At 40.8% G+C, this 20668-nt stretch overlaps 3 protein-coding genes across 3 annotated transcripts; 2 read left to right on the forward strand and 1 right to left on the reverse strand.

The window, feature by feature from the left end:
* The first annotated feature begins 1 nt into the window (after position 1).
* On the forward strand, positions 2–4624 carry anapc16 (anaphase promoting complex subunit 16). Its single transcript, XM_033616665.2, has 4 exons — positions 2–149; positions 449–602; positions 3875–3949; positions 4047–4624. Exons 2-4 carry the CDS (start codon positions 461–463, stop codon positions 4154–4156), a joined length of 327 nt encoding a protein of 108 aa, XP_033472556.1. The 5' UTR covers positions 2–149; positions 449–460; the 3' UTR covers positions 4157–4624.
* Positions 4625–7121: 2497 nt separating this feature from the next.
* On the forward strand, positions 7122–8901 carry ddit4 (DNA-damage-inducible transcript 4). The gene is made up of 3 exons (XM_033610786.2): positions 7122–7260; positions 7490–7714; positions 7803–8901. The coding sequence occupies exons 2-3, from the start codon at positions 7534–7536 to the stop codon at positions 8300–8302; spliced, it is 681 nt and encodes a 226-aa protein (XP_033466677.2). The 5' UTR covers positions 7122–7260; positions 7490–7533; the 3' UTR covers positions 8303–8901.
* A 690-nt stretch (positions 8902–9591) lies between these two features.
* dnajb12b (DnaJ heat shock protein family (Hsp40) member B12b) lies at positions 9592–18728 on the reverse strand. Its single transcript, XM_033610806.2, has 9 exons — positions 18558–18728; positions 16976–17156; positions 16751–16896; positions 16487–16660; positions 14266–14336; positions 14006–14115; positions 13329–13501; positions 13023–13164; positions 9592–10502 (listed from the first exon to the last, which is right to left on the reverse strand). Exons 1-8 carry the CDS (start codon positions 18688–18690, stop codon positions 13043–13045), a joined length of 1110 nt encoding a protein of 369 aa, XP_033466697.1. The 5' UTR covers positions 18691–18728; the 3' UTR covers positions 9592–10502; positions 13023–13042.
* Positions 18729–20668: the final 1940 nt, after the last annotated feature.

The raw sequence follows: 20668 nt of genomic DNA on the forward strand, positions 1-20668 counted from the left end.
CCCCATTAGTTTCAACTCTACGGCAAGAGTGACGCCGCTTCAAACGTAAACCGCCTTCTTTGTCGTGAATAGTGGCAAGCAGAAACATATAAACAACAAAACCAACTGCGCGGATTTGAGCCCATAATAGTAATACTAGCACATAGACGGTACGTTTTATTGTTTTATTAAGGTTACTTATTGCCATGTTGTGTCTAGCAACGTTAATAGTGAATGGTCGCTGCGCACATCGGTGCCACCAGAGTAGTTAGCTTCTTTGCTAGCCACCTAGCATAGAAGTCGCAGTTAATAACTTGCTATCACTGAAAGACAGGAAAGCTAACATACTAACGTTAGCTTTCTTGGGCTGGTGTGGCTATAGTGATAACTAAAATGCTAGTCTTCCATATGTATGCTTGGTAGATTGTAGCAGCAGTACAACATATTTTCTTGTGTGTGTGTTTTAAAGTTTTCCAAGGCGATGGCAGCGTCTTCTTCGTCCTCCTCTGCGGGAGGAGTGAGCGGCAGCTCGGTGACTGGCTCTGGGTTCAGTGCTTCAGAGCTCATCCCTCCAAGGAAAGTCCTGTACACATATCCTAAAGGAGCAGGTGAAATGATGGAAGGTGAGATGAGAAAACACGCAGCTAAAGGCATCTCTACTTAGCTGTTTTCCCACCAAAGCAGGGGCTGAAGGAATCAGACTGACAACACACTGTATGTTAAAGTGCTGGACCGTCTAAGTTAGTTCAAAGTAGCTTGTGCCTCTCTTGCAATTATTGTACTAACTTAGATTGTAGTAGTGTGCATTTGAATTTAAGTACAGGTCTCTAAATGATTCACACAAGCCCAACTCTGAAAAGATCTGGCAAGTCTTGCAACTACTGTGAAGACATTTCCAAATTCCTCAAAGCCTCTTTTGTCGGCTGGAGCAACAAGATTATGATATATGAAGAAATGAAATTGGTGGGCTGCACAGTAAAGACCTTTAAATCCATTTCCCAAGCTGCTCAAGCCAACAAAGATCTCCTTTTACACTGAATCACCAAAATTAAACATTGACAGCTAGAACTAAAAAAGCTGAAACAGTCACAGCTGAAAACTAGTGACAAGTCGTTGTTATTGTGCCACAGCCTTTGAAGAAGCTGGAAATGCCAAAATGGATTACCAAATGGTAATGGACCTGCACTTGCATAGCGCCTTTCTAGTCATCCAGCCACTCTAAGCGCTTTTGCACTACGAGTCATATCCACCCATTCACACACATTCATACACTGGTGGCCGAGGCTACCATACAAGGTGCCAGATATGTAGGCTGGAGGAGACAGGGGTCGAACTGCCGATCTTCTGATTGGTGAACGACCTGCTCCACCTCTGAGCTACGGCTGCCAGCTTTTTAAAATTTTGGCTGTCATTTATCTTTTCATTTGGTTAAGTTTATTGATTTATAAGAGGACATTGTGCAGTGTCATTAATCATTTACAAGAAATGAAAACATGATTGCACCAGATTTAGAGAAATGCTTATTTCCATCTGTAGTCCTACATGTAACAAGTAGATGCAGTAAATGAAAATAAAATTGAAGGTACAGTGCAGACTACAGTAAATTCGTGTGCCTAACATAACAGAAGCAGCACATACACACTGCACAGTACAATTGAAAACAAAGTAGCTACCTTGTAAAGTGACCAGGTTACCAGTGCAGGTGCAGGTAAAAGGCAATCGGGCACCTCCGCTTCAAAATACACCAATTCATGTGGTTAGTTTTTGAGTGCTACAAGGTTAAAAACAGCTTATAAAGGGATGAATTGGATTGCAGAAATGCCGAAGGTCTCAAACTTTTCTCTTTGTTTATTTACAAAACTCTGACGGCTGAAAATTGCATAATTTTTAACCTGAACGAATCTTTCAGGAGTAGCTTCTAAAGCACCATTTTGACTTTCTATTAGCCTTGTGAACACCAAGGCTTCACCACCATTGAAATCTTTTAGTTACATAACAGGGTCATACATTCAACGGCCTTAGAAGCTTGTACTCATGTAACAAACATTGCTTGCATGAAATTATCCTGAAAATACATACACAGATGGAAGACTAAGACTGTTGGTGAAGATTCTCAGTCATCCAGGTCATGGTCATTCCAAGTGTTATAGCGTAGGCAACCGAACTATATTAGCTGCACATGACAGTGCTGCATGTGCATTGGTGAGTTAAATCACGAGCGCACATGCATCTGTTTAAGAGGCAATGGCGAAGTGAAATTTAAAAGGGAGAGAACGAATGAACAAGTAAGTGGTGACTGGATTCATTCTTCAGGACATTCTTTTATGTCACGTTTTCATTGATAAACTAACATGGGCTCTAGTATAAGAAATGTCAGGGGATGAAGTAAGAAAAAAGTCTTTTTATTACAGAAGTTCGACATACAATCTGTATTCTCCCACCTCCCCCTCCTCAGGATTTGCCCCCCAGCTATCACTTACAAGGCAGGGTTTAAGTTCTGATTTCGCACCCGTGCACACTGCAGTCAATACGTCTGGCACTCAAAGTGCTAACACATTTCCAAAGTTTCCACACATGATTATCCTCGCTGTCAGTCAACCACGGGACACTTTCAGCCTGCCCTGACTGTCTGACTGGGGTCAACCTGAGCGAGTTGGTAATTAGTGAGGGGAGTAGGCAGATCAAACAAACAAACAAACACAAACAAACATCTTTTTTCCCGTTACCAGCTCATGTGCCAGGGTGGACCGGACAGTCCCACAGCAAGTGCAGCTAATGGACCACTGATGCTCTGTAGAGACACAAATGGATAATCTTAAACACTTTATTACAGAGTATATATATATATTTATATATATATATATATATATATATATATATATATATATATATATATATATACACAAAAATGTTAAACTACATGGTTAAAATTTAAAACACCTGGTATGCCAATCTACTTTCCCACCGACTACCAGCCGCCTTCAACCCAGCAGGGAAGCATGTCTGAAGTGCATTGAAACAATAAATGTGAAAAACACTCAAACTCACTACACACAGATTACAACAGCTTTAGGCCTACTGGTTTTTCTGCACTTCACCGCCCCAGTCTTCCCAACACGTGAGCATGGGATGAGATGTGCACCTGTCTCATCAGCATCACCGCCTTCGTTCCACCCCCTCCCTAAATTAAAGGTGTCACTACCTGCTGCACAAAGGGCTGGGCAATTAATCGAAAAATAATCGACACCGACATTCAGAGCCTCAAACCGACGTCTTTGTTCTTGCACTGTCCCCTTAAAAACATAGCAATGCATGTGTAGTCACGTGACTCATGTTGCTGAATATGAAGATTCAAGAAAATGGAAAGAAATAAGTGACGCCATTTCCTACTACATCACGAGGGACATGTTTCCCATAGCTACAGTGGAGCACAGTGGGTTTAAACACCTCCTTAAAAGTCTCGACAGAAGACACACCATGCCAAATATTTCTTTTTACCAAACTGTGGTGCAAAACGTGCACAACTCATGTCGTAAAAAGCAAGTGTTAGTTCTTATTTTTGACATGGCATTATCAAAGTTATTTATTTCATACTGTTTAAGAGAACTTCCTTTTTACATTAAAACTAGAATGCAACCTTTTCGTAAGACATTTTCATTACAAGCTTTGATTTCAATCCTGAAATATTCAACAAAAAATCATAAATAGCTCATCTGTGTGTGTTTCCTTCAGTTATTTTAAAATCAAAAAGTATCCCAGCTTTAATAGTCCATAGCATATCTGCTGTACAAACCTTGTCAGGGAACTATGAGGGCAAAAACCAAAAACAAAATAATCATTCATTAATTGTAATCAAAGTAAGATATTCAGCTAATCATGATGTTTTTCTTTTCAGACGGCTCTGACAGATTTCTGTGCGAGTCCGTGTTCAGCTACCAAGTTGCCTCCACACTTAAACAGGTTAAACACGGTGAGTCGCTGACTGTTCATGCAAAATATGTTTGTTTTGGCTGATCCGTGCAAACCTGGCGCCCTCAATCAAGTAACACTTGTGTGTGTTCTCGCAGATCAACAAGTGTCACGGATGGAGAAACTCGCAAGCTTGGTGGAGGAGCTGGAAGCAGACGAGTGGCGGTACAAACCCATAGAACAGCTACTGGGATTCACACCGTCTTAAATAAACAGACCCAGATGCCTTTGGTTCATAAATATTCTATTCCGTCTTTATAGTTTTATTCTATATCTTAAATATTATCTGGAGATACTGAATGTGAGATGTTTTATTTATGACTATTGTATGAGCATGGTTTCTCTTTTTTAAAGCAACTTATTAAAGCGTACAGCAACAAATCTCCGTCACCAGTCTTCTTTATACTCTCAACTAAATTCACAATGTTGTCATAGATTATTAATATATTTTTCAGCTGATGCAGGCTGTCACGTGTTTTCCAATCTGCCCTTTGCCTCAGTGTAACAGGGAAATAATATCTTTGGTAATAAATCCCTTGAAGTGAGGCATTGTGTTTCTACATGGCTGCACTGTAACTCATAAATCTGAAAACCTGCTGCCTGCTCCTCGGCGCTGCTCTATGCAGCAGCACCCGAAACAAAGAGAGCTTGTGAATAAAGTCATATACTTGTCACATTCCTTGTACTGTTTGTTTTCTCTTGCTGTTGTTTGTCCCACGAACGTCACTGAGTTAATTTCTAGATAGGCAACTAAATCTTTGTTTTATGTTGACTGTTCAGTTTTTCTCTGATTCCGATGCCCACTGATGCGATTTGTTTCCGTGTCACTTCCCTGCTGTGTTGACAGCGAGGAAACGCTGCTGTTTTGTTCAGTGAATGGATGTTTTCAAACAAACGGGTGGGGAGCGTACAGAATGTACTGTTCTGGGAGTAAATGTCTAAGGACGGCCCTGGACATAACAAGACACACCTCCAGGCTGCAGCTTAGATTTCCTCCCGAGGAGTTCAAAAGGTCGCTTTGCATCACACTTTCTAGGAATCCACTTTGGAGGAGTTGTTTGCGCATAGCTCTGAAATGTCTGCTTTTACTGGAGCCTTTCACTTTTGTCCACATTCTTTGTGTTTAAAAAAAGGAACAAATACATTTTCCTCAGTTGAAACTTTCCGAGGATGACTCTCGATTCACAACACCCACCCCCCTTTAGAACATGCTGTGCCTTCCACACGTGTTTATGTCTTTCATTTCCTCTCTGACTTAAAGTACAGTCCATCCCCCTCACGTGTAGCACCACAGTATATTTGGCTGCTTTCCAAATATTTTTTTTTTGTGTTGAGCACATATTATGTATGTGATGTACTGTTCAGACAGTTTCTGCTTTGCATGACAAGTTTTTCATGATTTGGCATGTGACTCACTTGCAAATTCACTCTTTTAATTTTCCCTGTGCAGTGTTTTTAATGTTTTAAAACACTGATAGCAGCAGAATATATATTGTGACAGCTATATCACATGAGGAATATTATTGGTGGTCAAAAGTGAATTGCAAAAAATAAAGTGTTGGTTTGATGTAAACAAATTATCGTTAAACCTGAACAAAACTAAGTTTATGATATTTGGAAATCGTCAAATTAAGCAGGAAGTACATTTGGAAATTGAAAATATTGAAATTGAAAGAGTTTACGAAATTAAGTTTCTTGGTGTTTTAATTGATCATAAGCTCTGCTGGAAACCTCACATCAAATATTTGTGCTCCAAAGTATCCAGAAGCATTGGAATACTGGGTAAAACTAAACACGTTTTAGATCAGAAATCACTTCAAATTCTGTGCTATGCACTTATTGATCCATATCTGTCCTACTGTGTTGAGGTATGGGGAAATGCATACAAAAGCACTTTACAAAAGATTTGCACTTTACAAAAAAGAGTCATAAGGATGGTTCATCACGCTGGGTACCTTGATCATACTAATCCTTTGTTTTTAAAATCGGGTATTTTAAAATTCAGGGACCTAGTTAAATTCAAAACTGTTCAAATTCTGTTTAAAGCCTGTAATAAATTGTTACCAAGCAACATTCAAATGATGTTCATGGTCAGAGAGGGAAAATACAATTTAAGAGGGAATCACAATTTTAAACATCCTACCATCCTTTCAGCTCTGAAAAGTATGTGCATCTCTGTCTGTGGTGTAAAACTGTGGAATAAACTAGAAGAGGACACAAAAATGTGCATTAACTTAAAACAATTTAAACACAACTACAAACAATCACTCTTAGTCAACTGGACTGCTTATTTTGTACTTTATACTTTTTTTTTTTAGAAAGGATTTTATTTAGCCTTGTGTGTTTATAAGCAGGGCTCTATTTCATATTAAAGACTAAATGTTTTAAATTTTTAAGATTTTACAGATTTATCGATTATGTATGTGCTTATATGACAGTGTAAGGGGGGGGCTGAACATGATAAGCTTTGCTTCCTTCAGCCCCTTCTCGAACTTGCACGTTATCACAGTGTGCCATTTTTTTTTTTCTATTACATATACTGCCTGTTTTTATGCTTGTGCTTGTTTGAGACAAATAAAAATCAAATCAAATAATTAAATAGCATTGTTTGTGCTGGTGCATTTCCTTTCCTCTAAATGTTTTTATTGCCCCAAATGTAGAAAGATGCACGTCTCCACGATCATAACACCTATTTATTATCTTTTGATCGCGTACACTGTGTCCTCTCATGCAGCCCACTGTGTTGTTTGCACCTCTGTGAGGCAGATGAAAAATTCTGATGTAATGCTTGAGCAAAAATAGGTGACGTAATGTACACTGCAACACTGAGCCAGCTAAGCCGAGCCTGCACAGGGGCTTTAATCAATGCAGCCAGTGCGCTCCATGCACAAACAGCACAGCCATTTATTAATGCGTTTGAATAATAAGAAACAAAGACATACAATATGACAAGTCCAGGCAAGCCCCCTGTACATTTCCATAACACTGGGGTCTGCTATTCATCACCCCCAGCCCCCCTTCTCCTCCTCCTGTTTGTCTTTCTCCTCTGCTGGCATGTTACCAGGCAAGATACAGCTCCGATGGCGTGCCTCCCTTTTTGATTGGCTGGCTGGGTGCGTGTGGGCGTGGCCTAGTGTGGGAGTATATAAACATTGTTGCAGGACGAACCCGCAGAGCTCGGCAGCTGGTGTGTGACAGAAGGAGCTCTGAGGATAGAAGTTGCCAGATGGTTGTTTTTGCAGATAATAACCAGTCGAATAAATATCTGGAGCATCGACAACGGACTTGAACGTCAACGCTATCGATTAAGCTGTAAGTATTACGTCATTATTGCTGATTTTTGCTATCTTACATGCTAATTTGAGCAGTTTAACAGCAGCTAGCAACTATTGTTGCTGTACTTGTTGTGTTCATATATTCCCTTACAAACTACACTTTAAACGACACTTGTGTTTTAGTATTAATTATGTTTAATGTTGAATTAGTGTCATTCATGTCGAGTTTGAGTGCTTATCTGTTGTTTTTGTCTCCTCACAAACAGCTGACCAACCACAGGAGCTGTTGAATACTGCAAAGAGGATAACTATGCCTGCTCTATCTACACCCACTGATATGGGCAGCCCACCCCCGTCCCCAGTGGACAGCAGTCCCAGGAGGCTGTCCTGGGGCAAACTGGTGCAAAGATGGGCTGATTTCAGCACATCAGCCAGCAGCAGCATGGAGTCAGGGTCCAACAATGGCAGCCGGAGTGACCTCTCAGACTCAGGTAAACAACTTTGCAATCATTAATGAATCAGACTCAAACTAGCTTCTCCTCTTCTTCATGGTTCCAACTCATTGTGTCTTCTCAACAGGGTCAGATGTCTCCGGTGACCTGCCCCCCTGCAATGAGGACCTGTTTTATGATCCAATGGAGGAGACAATCCTGAAAGAAGTCGTGGACCTTATTGCAGGAAGCCTGAGAGAGGCCAAAGACTCAGACTGCGCCTTGCGGTGTACCAAACTGCTCATCCCCGAGAAACTTCTGGAGCACATCGGACAGGAGCTCCTTCACCTGGCTGCTAGTGAGCCCTGCGGCTTACGAGGGGCTCTCATCGACCTCTGTGTGGAGCAAGGGGCCTCCTGCGAGAGTATGGCACAGCTGTCCGTGGACCCCTACCTTGTCCCCACCTTCCAGCTGACTCTGGTGTTGAGGCTGGAGTCTGGCGGGCTGTGGCCAAAGATCCAAGGACTATTTAGTACAAAGTCCCCTTCCACTCCAGTCGTGAGACAAGCTATTAAACTTAGCACCGGTTTCCGTGTGATTAAGAAGAAACTGTATTGTTCCGAGGAACTGCTCATTGAGGAATGTTAAGAAATGTAAAGGACCTGATGTTTTTCTGCGTTTTTAAAACGCCCAGTAAAGCTCACAGAAGGGCCTTATGACTATTAGTACATGTATATGATGCCTTCAGAAGTGTACGGATGGACTTTGTCACGATGCAGCCCATTGTTCCCATTGTAAGGGAGTCCATGGTATCTGGAGCAAGTGTTGCTTTTCCAATTACATTGTACATCATGATATATGTGATAAACCGGCATTTTGCGGAAGTGCGTACCTCAGTTTCTATTGAAACACAACGGCAGCTAGCTATATGATTAAAGACCATTGTGTTTTCTTTTTCTTTTTTTTTTATACATGGCATTAAGTTGTAATGTACACCAAGTGACGAACTGTACACCATGCAAACCATTAGGGACCTTAGTGACTGCTTGAATCCATGAGCAAAGGCTTACCACTGCTTGCATTGTGCAGTTTATGTGCAAGCTGCAGCTAAGATTTCAAGTGTAATTTGATCTTGTATCTGTGTAGACCTGTCCTGCTTTCACCTTATTTATTTGACATTCAAATACTCATAACATTGCACTGTTTTTTGTACTTTCATGACTGCAAATAAATTATTTTTTTTAACAGCTCTCTCTCTCTGCCATTTTATTTCAGCTTTGGGTCATGCATTTGCAGCGTTGCATGCAGATTCAGGTGTCCTATGGAAATTTGCAGGGGTGTAGGTTTCATTTTAACATTTTGTGGGGGTGCTTTGACAGTCAAACACTTATCTCCTGCCTTCTGGTGAATTGTATGCACCAACTTGTGCCTTTTGTGCATCAACTTATGGTGTATACATTGTCTATTTTGTTCTAAATCATGAGAAATCTACACCTATGAAACTTTAGGAAAGTTTCTGCACGAAGCAAAAATGCAAGTGCTTGATTCTGCTAAATGTACAACATCTATATGAAGCTGCATCCTTTGACAAACTATCTCAGAACACTAAGATAAGTGTCATAGAGAGTAACAATGTTCACTTAAAAGTGAGCCAGCCATGATCAACCACATCCTCGGAAAAGTTTTGCGACGAGTCACAACTCTTTGCAGCACAGCATCCGCCAACAACAGCTGAGAACATTTGCGGTGAAAGAATGTGACGCTGTACTTCTTGCCGGCACGTGCTGCACGTCCTCTAAAATGTGATCGTGTGCAAAGCCATGTTTCCAGTTCCCACTCTCAGCGAGCCAGCCTCTCAGCTGAATGTGCTGACTGAGCTTTTGACTCTGATGTTCTGTGCTTGTTCTGCTCGGAGCAATGAGTCACGTCCAACACGATTGAAGCATCCATATTTTATTTTTCATCCGGGAGTAAAAACATGGTGGAAAAGGTGAGCGAGAACTGTGTTGTTGTCTTAGCCTGATAATCCTTTTTTTTAAATAAATTAAAACATAAATAGCATACTATAAACTCAAAAGGTGTGACAAAAATAGCTTCTTCCAACAGATGTTCATCAGAGGCATTGTACTCAAAAACTAGAACCTGTTAAAGTCCCACTTTGTGGGTAGGCACATCTCTCATTCCCTTGGCTTTTATTGTGAAGTGCCATAATGTTAATATACATAACTCTATCCCTACTACATTTAAAAGAGGCAAAGTGTAAAAGGACATTTCCTAATTGTTATCTCTCACACACACAGCAGAAGAAGACAAATCTCAGGTGTTCAAGTGTCTGACAAACCCTGGACGTTATGACTATAAATTCATCAGAGGTTTCACATTATTCCTGCATAGTTTCAGAATGTGCATTTGAAGTCAAACCGAACTCGTCCACTCCGCTGATTTGACCGTGTGAAATAAAAGAGGAAGCGTTCTCTGTGGTACCTAATAAACTGCTACATAAATAACATCCGTATGACTATATCTAACCTTGCTACAGTCTGGTTTCATACTGCATTCTCACAGAAACCGTGAAGTGACCTCTGCCAGCTTCATAGCTCCCAGTCATAACTGGGGCTTGGCTTTTTTAAGTGTTTTTCTTTTTTTCCATGTCAAAACATTATATTCATATTATATTTTAATTCAACATACTAAAAGTCCGCAGAAATGGCTTAAACCAGTTTGTGTGATCACTTTGATGCAGGTTGGTGCTGGTTTGTTTGTGTTGCTTGTTGAATCATCTTCCGTCTCCAGATTGTTAAAGCTCATCTATTTACAGCCGATAATCTTTTGTGTTGATTCTGGAAACCTGGAGACAAGAAGGGAAAAAAATCATGCTGTAAAATGAAACAGAACATGCAGGTAGTCACTAGGCTTGGGCGATATCTATTTTTTAACACCTTCCTGAAATTTCACTGGGGTATGTCGGTATTTGTGTGTGGCGCTAGCTACACACACTAACCCCCGGACTGATAAGCTGCTTCATTTTGCAAGCTCTCTTTTTTCAGTCTAGTTAATGTCAAGAAATGTAATCGTATTAAGCAGGATTTATACTTATGCCTCAGCTCTATGCAGAGCCTACACCATTGTGAGCATTTATACTTGTGCGGTGGTGTTTGTGTCACTCTGCAGTTACACCTCCAAAACACTAGTTGGCGGCAGGGTTTCTGTGAAGTGCTGTAAAGTTTAGTTGATTCAAAAAACACATTAAACACACATTAAACATGGCTTAATAGAGACAGTTTCAAACACAAGTACACAAATCAGCTTCACTATAACTCGCAGCATTCACAGACAAACACTTGTCTTTATCTGGACACATTTTCCCCACAAATACAACATGCTAATGTTATTAGCACAAGCCTATGGCATTTTACATTGTATAAATTAGCCTAGCAGCTAGTGGACTTTTCCTCTGCTCATATAAAACCAGAGACAACAGCAACATTTAACAAAGGTAACGGCACATAATTCGGCTCCATTACAACTCACAAGGTTCACTGACAAAACAACTGTCTTATACTGAACACGTTTTCCAAACAAATACAACATGCTAACGTTATTAGCACAAGCCTATGGCATTTTACATTGTATAAATTAGGCTAATTAGCACACATAATTAGCACTCCGGGGCCCTGGACGTGTGCTCAAGTGTCTGGGAGAGGAGCGGAGAGGAGCACAGAGGTCAGGCGGGGCGGGCCGACACTGTGTATCCCAGAACGGGTGCTGAAGTGTCGGTGAGACCAGCAGAGAGGAGCGCGGAGGTGAAATAGTGAAGTTTAAGGATGCCTTCAGTATGTTGTTAATGTGATTTTATGGGCAATTTATCAGTCGAGGTCTCCTCCTCTGCAAAGCAAACTGACCCGGTGGCTACAGGTAATAGAGCATTTTTGAAACCACAGTTTTTCCGAGATGAAGGACTGATTGTTGAGCTGCTGTTAACAGTTAACGGAGTTAACGGATCCTGTTATTTAACCGTTTCAACACTAAATTAAGCAGAGTGACGGACCCAAAGCCTTCAATCTGGCTAAAAGACAGCTGAAATGCTAAAAAAAATACAGTGGTGAAGTTGGGATTTGTTTCTTGAAGTTATGTGCTCATCGTCTTTTCTGTGTCTTGCAGGCTGCCAGGAGAAGTGGACTGGCCGTCAGATATTGTTTGTGGAAATTTGAAAATAAAGTTTGTCAAATTGACTTTCGTCTCTTCATTGTGCACACTTACACATGAAATAGGGTAACAGTCAGCTATTTTTGAATGTTAGCACTGATTTCTCACATTGGATGGTGAAATATTTGTAGTTTGAAAGGTCCGACCTAAATGAATAAAGGTCGTAGTTAACAAAGCATATGAATATTAATGAAGGAACGCCTACTGAGCGCAGCTTATTTTATTGATCGTTTGAACGTCGCGTGGTGGTCATTTTCGATTAAAGGCCAACGTCTCAGCGACGTCTTGGCAATGAGCAAACGCTCTCCCTGCTACGTCTTAACGATCTAAACTTGATACATCGGGCCGACGTCGGCCAGATGTATGTGTGCTATCTGGGAAGACTTAACTTATTTGTGAAATTAAAGTAAATAAAAACTTTGGTTCCAATGAGGGAAATGGTTTCTGCTTACAAAAATTAAACAGGAGGTCTGCGTTGCTGCTTGTAACGTTACCTTTGTTAAATGTTGCTGTTGTTCCTGGCTTCATATAAGTAGAGGAAAAGTCTGCTAGCCACTAGGCTAATTTATAAAATGTAAAATGCCATAGGCTTGTGCTAATAACGTTAGCATGTTGTATTTGTGGGGAAAACGTGTCTAGTTAAAGACAAGTGTTTGTCTGTGAATGCTGCGAGTTATAGTGAAGCTGATTTGTGTACTTGTGTTTGAAATTGTCTCTATTAAGCCATGTTTAATGTGTGTTTAATGTGTGTTTTGAATCAACTAAACTTTACAGCACTCCACAGAAACCTCCACCATGTTTTGGAGGTGTAACTGCAGAATGACACAGAAACACCACTGCACAAGTATAAATGCTCACAACAGCGTAGGCCACGTGCGTAGGGTACGGTGTAGGCTCTGCATAGAGCTGACACACAAGTATAAATCCAGTTTAAGCAGGCAACGGAGGTGGTAACAGCACTGGGACAGCCGGCAGGACGGGACCATGGGTGGGATAGGTGTGTCATTTTAACCTTTGTGTAAAAAGAGCTGTTGAAAGATGAGCGTCTGTATTTTTACCTTCAGGATTTTTAAATTCGGTATATCAAAAAAACATGATACCACCCAAGCCTAGAAGTCGCTACAAAATGTGTTTATAAATGAGAAAAATGCAGAGGACTTGCTTTTAATTATGAAAGCAGCATCAACCATGGAATGAAGCTGAGATCTCAGACAGCTTGGCGCAGCTTGGTGTGCGAGCCCTCTGCGCTCTTTGGTACAGATCAGTGTCTCCAAAATAGCGAGCTCTGTAAAGCATGCCTTCCTCTGCAGGAAACACAAGAAACAATTCATGAAAGATATATGAGGGGTGATATAAATCAAAATGCGTCTTTAATCATTTCCCCGGAGCTGATAACGGCAGAAAGAGCAGTCAATATTCATGGTTAAATAAATAAATAAGCGTAATTTGTTTTTCTTGGCAAACATACTCTGTTGCTTCTCCTTCCAGCAATTGTTGCGGAGGTTGGAAATATAATCATCCTCCACCGTCCGCTCCAGATTCTTCAGATTCAGGCCAGTGAACTCCCTGGAGAAGTGCTCCCCCACATAATATGGCACCTTCAGGTTCTCCGTCAGCCTCTTCTGCGTGTAACCTGCTGACCTGCGTGGAGATAGGACAAAGCGTGGGAGAGATATCATGTGACCGACCGCAGCACGAAGATGACAGATCTGGCACCGCCTGTCTCTGTCAACATGACTCATGGCTGATAAGTGCATCTGAAACACAAAGGCAGGCAGCGTGGAGGGAGGCCAGATGAATGGAGCCAGCAACACAGAAGAGGTCTGAGATTACTTGGGATTTGGGAGGCAGCATCAAGATGCTGTCAGAATCAAACAAGAAACTGAAAAGTCAAAACAATGGATCTGTCTTAGGATGTAATACTATGAAAGTAAATCTACTTTGGGGCAGTGGCACTTCAAACACTGTTCTTCGCTCTCTGGCTTGTACAAAAATAAGAAAATACAACAATTATGAAACAGACTTGTGCTGGGATTGTGTCGATAATCTTTTGTCTGAGTCTACTGAAATTTTGCTGAACAACAATTAGCCCTGTTATTTAACATCCTTCTTAGGCAGGCATACAGATCAGGGGATCACACTCACGGCCTGAAGCTGAGGCTGTAAGGGGGGCTGTTGACCATGATCTGACTCAGGGCCGACACAATGACCAGGATGAGGATGGGCATGACCTGTACGAACAGAGCGAGGCCTCCCTGCAGAGAGAACAATGCAGTGTCAAAACCTCACAGCTGAGTCAAACACATCTGCCAAAGATAAAATCACACACAACTCATTGTCTCCCCCTGCTGTTCAACAATATCTCTTCACATCTGCAGGAGCTCTAATAATAACATCAAACTCACATCCCGTTGTCGCTCTCTTCTCTCTCGCCTTGGGTAACGCATCCGCCCATTGGTGTACACATTAGCATTACCTGGATCAATGGAGCACATGGAGCACTTAACAGACAGATCATAACAAGTATTACAATGAATCAACCCAGTCGCCAAAATAAATGTGGGAACTGTACATTTCTGCAAACCATGAATATACTACATTTTTATGTTTCATATGTAGCAGGTATGCTGAATATTTACATTTCTTTAGGTTTCAATTTATGTTGTGACGACGCTTTGGTTAGCGTGTGATTAGATTAAGGCATCAAAACCACTAGAAAGAGATCATGTGTTAAAATCTTAAATTTTTAAAAGCTTAATCCACAAACACAGCTGGAAATGTCCCAAACTGTTGTTAAAATACCCTGTTTTGTCACCACAAACATGTCTGGATATGTCCTGACATGTTGTGAACAAAAATCCGGTTTTGTCGCCATAAACACAGCTGGAAATGTTCCAATGTGCCATTAAAAAATTACCGGTTTGGTCGGTGGTTGGAAACTTTATGAAGCGCCTTTAAAATATAACCTGATTTGTCGCCGGTCATTAAAAAAAAATACCCAGTTTTGTTGCCACAAAGATGGCTGGAAATATTCCAACATGTTGTTAAAAAATGGTTTTGTTGCTACGAACACAGCTGGAAATTTCCTGTGTTCTCAAAAAATGCCTGGTGTTGTTGCCACAAACACGGCTGGAAGTGTCCAATGTGTCGTTAACAAAAACCTGGTTTTGTCGCCACCAACACAGCTGGAAATGTCCCGACGCGTTCTCAAACTATACCTGTTTTTTTCGCCACAAACACAGCTGGAAATGTCCGGACGTGTTCTCAAACTATACCTGGTCTTGTCGCCACAAACACAGCTGTAGTTGTCCCAAACTGTTGTTAAAATATACCAAATTTTGCTGCCATAAACACAGATGGAAATGTCCCAAACTGTCGATAAAAAATACTTAGTTTTGTCACCACAAACACAGCTGGAAATGTCCTGACATGCCGTTAAAGATAACCAGTTGTTACGGGGCTTCAGTAGCATGGTGGATAGTGCTGGCGCCCCAGGTACAGAGGCATTGCCTCACTGCAGCAGGCGCAAGTTCGAGTCTGGCCTGCGACCCTTTGCTGCATGTCAGTCCCCACTCTCTCTCTCTGTCTCCCCATTTCACACACTGTCCTATCCATTAAAGGCAAAAAATAATCTTAAAAAAATAACCAGTTTTGTTGCCACAAACACGGTTGGACATGTTCCCACAGGCCATTAAAAAATAACCTGTTTTGTCACCACAAACACTGCTGGAAATATACCAACATGTTGTTAAAAAAATGGTTTTGTTGCAACAAACACAGCTGGAAATGTCCCAATGTGTTCACAAAAAATGCCTGGTTTTGTCGCCAAAAACACGGCTGGAAGTGTTTGATGTGTCGTTAACAAAAACCTGGTTTTGTTGCCACCAACACAGCTGGAAATGTCCCGACGCATTCTCAAACTATAACTGGTCTTATCACCACAAACACAGCTGTAGTTGTCCCAAACTGTTGATGGAAAATACTTAGTTTTGTCACCACAAACGCGATTGGATATGTTCCGATAGGCCATTAAAATATAACTAGTTTTGTAACCACAGACACAGCTGGAAATATACTGACATGCCATTAAAAAATAACCAGTTTGGGTGCCACAAACACAGCTGGAAATGTCCCAACGTGTCATTAAAAAATACCCAGTTCTGTCACCACAAAGATTGCTGGAAAAGTCCGACATGTCGTTAACAAAAACCTGGTTTTGTTGCCACAAACACAGCTGGAAATGTCCTGACGTGTTCCTAAAAAATACCTGTTTTTTTTTTCACCACAAAGATGGCTGGAAATGTTCGACAAGTTGTTGACAAAAACCTGGTTTTGTTGCCATGAACACGGCTGGAAATGTCCAACATGTTAACAAAACCCTGTCTCATACAGTGGTCTGTTGTTGTCTGCTGCTTAACAGCTGTCTTGGCTTGGTGATGAGAAACTCAGCTCATGTACATGTTGTATTTCACTTCAGAAATGATGATATGATGTATATGAAACATACAAATGTGGCGTGGTTTGCAGGAATGTATAATGCCAAAATTATACTCTGGTGGATAGGCAGAAGATACAGTATAAGTATATCACAAGCTTGGTATTAAAACACAAAGCAGTGACACTAACTTGACGGGTAACCTCCTCCAAAGAACATGTTAAAGAGGTCTTCAGGTGAAATATCTGGCTCGAAGTTTCCATTGTCTGGGCCGTGTCTTGAGGGATGCCTCCTCTCCTCTTCACATTGATCGTACTGTCGTCTCTTGTTAGCGTTACTCAGAACAGCGTACGCGTTCCCAATAGCTGTTGGAAAGGAAAATTAAGATGTCAAATCATCACAAAGAGGGGCTAATAGACACCGTACTTATGACCTCTAATTGGGCTCTCTGTCACCTTTAAATGCCTCCGTAGCACCTGGAGCGTGGTTCTTGTCTGGATGGAATTTCAAAGCAAGTTTTCTGTATGATCTTTTGAGTTCATCCTCGGAGGCGTCTGCCTGGACCCCGAGGATCTCATAGAAGTCTTTACATTGTTTTATCCTGCGTAGAGAACACACAATTCTCAGTGTCAGCGTCAACCACATCTCCAGTAAACCAATAAAGTAAACTATTCCCTTACCTCCTCACAGCCTCCAGCTGATCTGCCGAGTAGGATTTTGAGGTGTCTGATGGCTTTTCTTCTGGTCTGGTGTCCTCGCTGTTGGTCTGCCGCTGTCGAGGCCCAGAGCCCCCGCTGAAGTCTGAGTGGCCGCTGCCTTGTCGAGGTGTGAATCCATTCTTTGCTATCAGCTCCAGCAGCACTGGAGGAGAGACAATATCAGCGTGGTGAACATGAAACATTCAGACGTGCATCCAACATGGGAATGGCTGAAAAGGAACATCTGTCTTTTTATCCGACTAAGATGAGCCAGTCAGGTATTACACATGAATTCCCTGCAGTAGTAGGCAACATATTAAGACACATTAGCAGAGGTTGTGACACGGGCTCCTCAATCAAAGAAAGTGTTTGATGGATGAATTATTTGGTCACAAGTATGTACTCACTGTTTAAGTTGCTCCTGAAACCTCTCAGCCTTCACAAGTGCATCAATATTAGGTGTGCAAAGTCATATAGTGGGCAGGATTGGACCCTTTGGCGAGCCGGTTCTGTCTAGTATCTCTTGGGGTGGGTCTAGGGACATACACTCACTGGCCACTTTATTAGGTACACCTGGTCAACTGCTCGTTGACACAAATAGCTCATCAGCCAGTCACGTGGCAGCAACGTCAGCTAACAACAGGAAACTGAGGCTACAGTTCACACAGGCTCACCAAAACTGGACAATAGAAGATTGGAAAAACGTTGCCTGGTCTGATGAGTCTGGATTTCTGCTGAAACATTCAGATGGTAGGGTCAGAATTTGGCGTCATGGATCCATCCTGCCTTGTATCAACAGTTCAGGCTGCTGCTGCTGGTGTAATGGTGTGGGGGAGATTTTCTTAGTACCAACTGAGCATGGTTTAAACACCACAGCCTACCTGAGTATTGTTGCTGACCGTGTCCCTTTATGACCACAGTGTACCCATCTTCTGATGGCTACTTCCTGCAGGATAACACACCATGTCACAAAGCTCAAATCATCTCCAGCATCCTCCACAGTCACCAGATCTCAGTCCAATAGAGCACCTTTGGGATGTGGTGTGTGATGCTATCATGTCAATATGGACCCAAAACTCTGAGGAATGTTTCCAGCACCTTGTTGAATCTATGACACCAAGAATAAAGCAGATTTGAAGGCAAAAGGGGTCCAACCTGCTACTAGCAAGGTGTGCCTAATAAAGTGGCCAGTGAGTGTAATGTTAACACATAAGAAGCTGGCTCTCTGGGATGCAGAGGTCTGTGACAAACTCTCCCACTCCTGCCCTTTAGTTGACATACTTTCTAGCCTCAGCCATCTTATATAATAACATACACCACATTTAACACATCTGTTTCATGCTATATTTCATAGCTATGCTCTACAGTTTAATCCATGACATCATGACAAACAGGAGCTGGTATGATGGACACATTAACTACATCAGCTAGCTCGTTAGCCACCACAGGCCCGGCTACATGCGCCGCAGAGCTCATCCGGGATGCAGGTGATGCTGCAGGTGATGATGCTGCGATCCTCCCCAGCTGAAGCGCCCCTCACTTGGGCTCGGCCATCTTAACTCACCCTTGGCTTTCTCTGTCGGGAAGAGTCTCTGCGCCTTCTCCAGGAACCTCTGCGCCTTCTCGGGCTGCTCGTTGGTCAGCGCCGCAGTCGCGATGTCGATGCAGCGCTCCGCTTCGTCCCTGTTTACCTCCATTGCAGCGGGCAGCAGCGGGCGAACTGGACCAGAAGTAAATACAGGCGCCTGCTGATGACGTGCTGAGGATGCTGCTGCTGCTGCTGCAAACCTCTGGCAGCTGGGGATGCTGGTGATATACTGCCCATGACTTTTAACATACCCAAACCAATTTAACTGATAGTAGGGTGTTTTTTAACTACATAGATTTAACCTGAATGTTAACATGATTTTAAAATACCCAAAGCTACAGAAATTAATTTCAAATTAATCAATAATAGCCTATTTACTATTCCAGCCAATGCCTTGCAGTTAGATTTGAGAGTAATGTCTTTCCTTTTTGCAGATATTGAAACCACTTTTCCTGTTGTCACTCTTATATTAGGAATTTTACATATGTTGTGTCATGTATGGACTGGATAAGATTTTAATCAACACAGTTTACATGATTTTATTATCGACACAAAGACAACTTTATGAAAATCCCACACATTTTAAGCTTTTTTGTAACAAATTTTGCCTTGGCTGTTGTAATTCTCTGAAATAATTTTGGTTATATGTTTAAAATCTGTGCTGGGGATTAATGAACTACATGTTACTAACCTAGAAGTTTAACTACATTTTGCAGCAGCTTGCTTATAGTTCAGCTACATTCATATTTGCATAGTGGTTTTTGTGGAGTTAACTACTGAAACTACAAACACTTCTGGGCAATTAAGGGACAGGAATTATTTTTTATTTTATTTTTATTTACTTCAAATTTATTTTATTTGATTTTATTCATTCTATTTTATTATATCTATTTTATTTTATTTTAATTTAGTTTAATTTAATTTAATTTACTTCAAATTTATTTTATTCTATTTTATTTCATTATATTTCATTTTATTTTATTTTATCTTTTTTATTTTAATTTATTTTCATTTAATTTACTTCAATTTTATTTTATTTATTCTATTTTATTTTCATTTAATTTACTTCAATTTTATTTTATTTATTCTATTTTATTTTATTTTCATTTAATTTACTTCAATTTCATTTAATTTATAATATATTTTATTTATTTGCAGTTATTTCTCTATTGTAATTGAACACCCTTTGGACACAATTTGTCATACGTATTGATTATTACTATTTATTTACAAATGTTTAGTTGTTGCACACTATTTTAGAAGTTTACCTGGCTAACTTGATGTAACCTCCCACCTGTCTTTGGTGTCTGAAGGCAACTGACTGACTGACTAATGGACACTGTATACAAAACTAGCACTTTCCTATGATTAGTGTGGGGTTTTATTAATTCATTTTTGGTTTTGCAATAAACTCAACTGAGTGGCATTTTTTGCTGCATGTGACCTTTTTGTATTAGGCTGTATTTTGTCCTAATTTTGTATGTACATTATCAATTCAGTCTTCTTTTTCTCTTTTTCAAAGTAACTTTAGTGAACCAACCACTACATCTAGATTTCTATAATTAAGTGTAGCTTCCGAAAGTATGTATCCTCCCTAACTCCTCCCTTATACTCTGCAAAGGAATTGGCAAGAGGTGTAAGACTGTACAAATAAATAGAGTATGAATATACCAACCTTTATTTTAACTGAAGATAATATATAAAAATTTACACTAAGCACCTTGATTCATTACCTTATTTAAAACTGTGTTCAACCTGCCTCGTTGTTTGTCAGTTTCTTGTTCAATAAAGAGCATAAATATAGTTACACGTAAACCCTGTTTGCACAACATGAACATGTGCGGGCTCCCTGTGCTGCTTCATTTCTCCACTAGATAGAGACAAAACGTCTGCCTGTAAGTCATGAGGGTAACAACTGGTGGATTTGTCATTCCTTTTTTGTTTTATAATTTGGTTCCTGTGACGTATATCTGTGACCTCATTCAACATCACCTTTTTCCTGCACAATTGATATTTTTGTACTTTACTACTCCAAGCTGTAGATGCAGACTGGAGTTCAGATAATGAATGATAAATCAATATATTAT

This window comes from Epinephelus lanceolatus, chromosome 21 (assembly GCF_041903045.1).
Source record: "Epinephelus lanceolatus isolate andai-2023 chromosome 21, ASM4190304v1, whole genome shotgun sequence".
In the NCBI taxonomy this organism is placed as follows: Eukaryota; Metazoa; Chordata; class Actinopteri; order Perciformes; family Serranidae; genus Epinephelus; species Epinephelus lanceolatus.

Coding starts and splice junctions, on each gene's coding strand:
- anapc16 (XM_033616665.2), top strand. CDS start 461: ATGGCAGCGTCTTCTTCGTCCTCCTCTGCGGGAGGAGTGAGCGGCAGC. Junction 603..3,874: donor AGCAGGTGAAATGATGGAAG/GTGAGATGAGAA, acceptor TTTTCTTTTCAG/ACGGCTCTGACAGATTTCTG. Junction 3,950..4,046: donor ACTTAAACAGGTTAAACACG/GTGAGTCGCTGA, acceptor GTGTTCTCGCAG/ATCAACAAGTGTCACGGATG.
- ddit4 (XM_033610786.2), top strand. CDS start 7,534: ATGCCTGCTCTATCTACACCCACTGATATGGGCAGCCCACCCCCGTCC. Junction 7,715..7,802: donor GAGTGACCTCTCAGACTCAG/GTAAACAACTTT, acceptor TCTTCTCAACAG/GGTCAGATGTCTCCGGTGAC.
- dnajb12b (XM_033610806.2), bottom strand. CDS start 18,690: ATGGAGGTAAACAGGGACGAAGCGGAGCGCTGCATCGACATCGCGACT. Junction 16,897..16,975: donor CAGCTGGAGGCTGTGAGGAG/GTAAGGGAATAG, acceptor TTCTCTACGCAG/GATAAAACAATGTAAAGACT. Junction 14,337..16,486: donor TGGAGGAGGTTACCCGTCAA/GTTAGTGTCACT, acceptor CCATTGATCCAG/GTAATGCTAATGTGTACACC.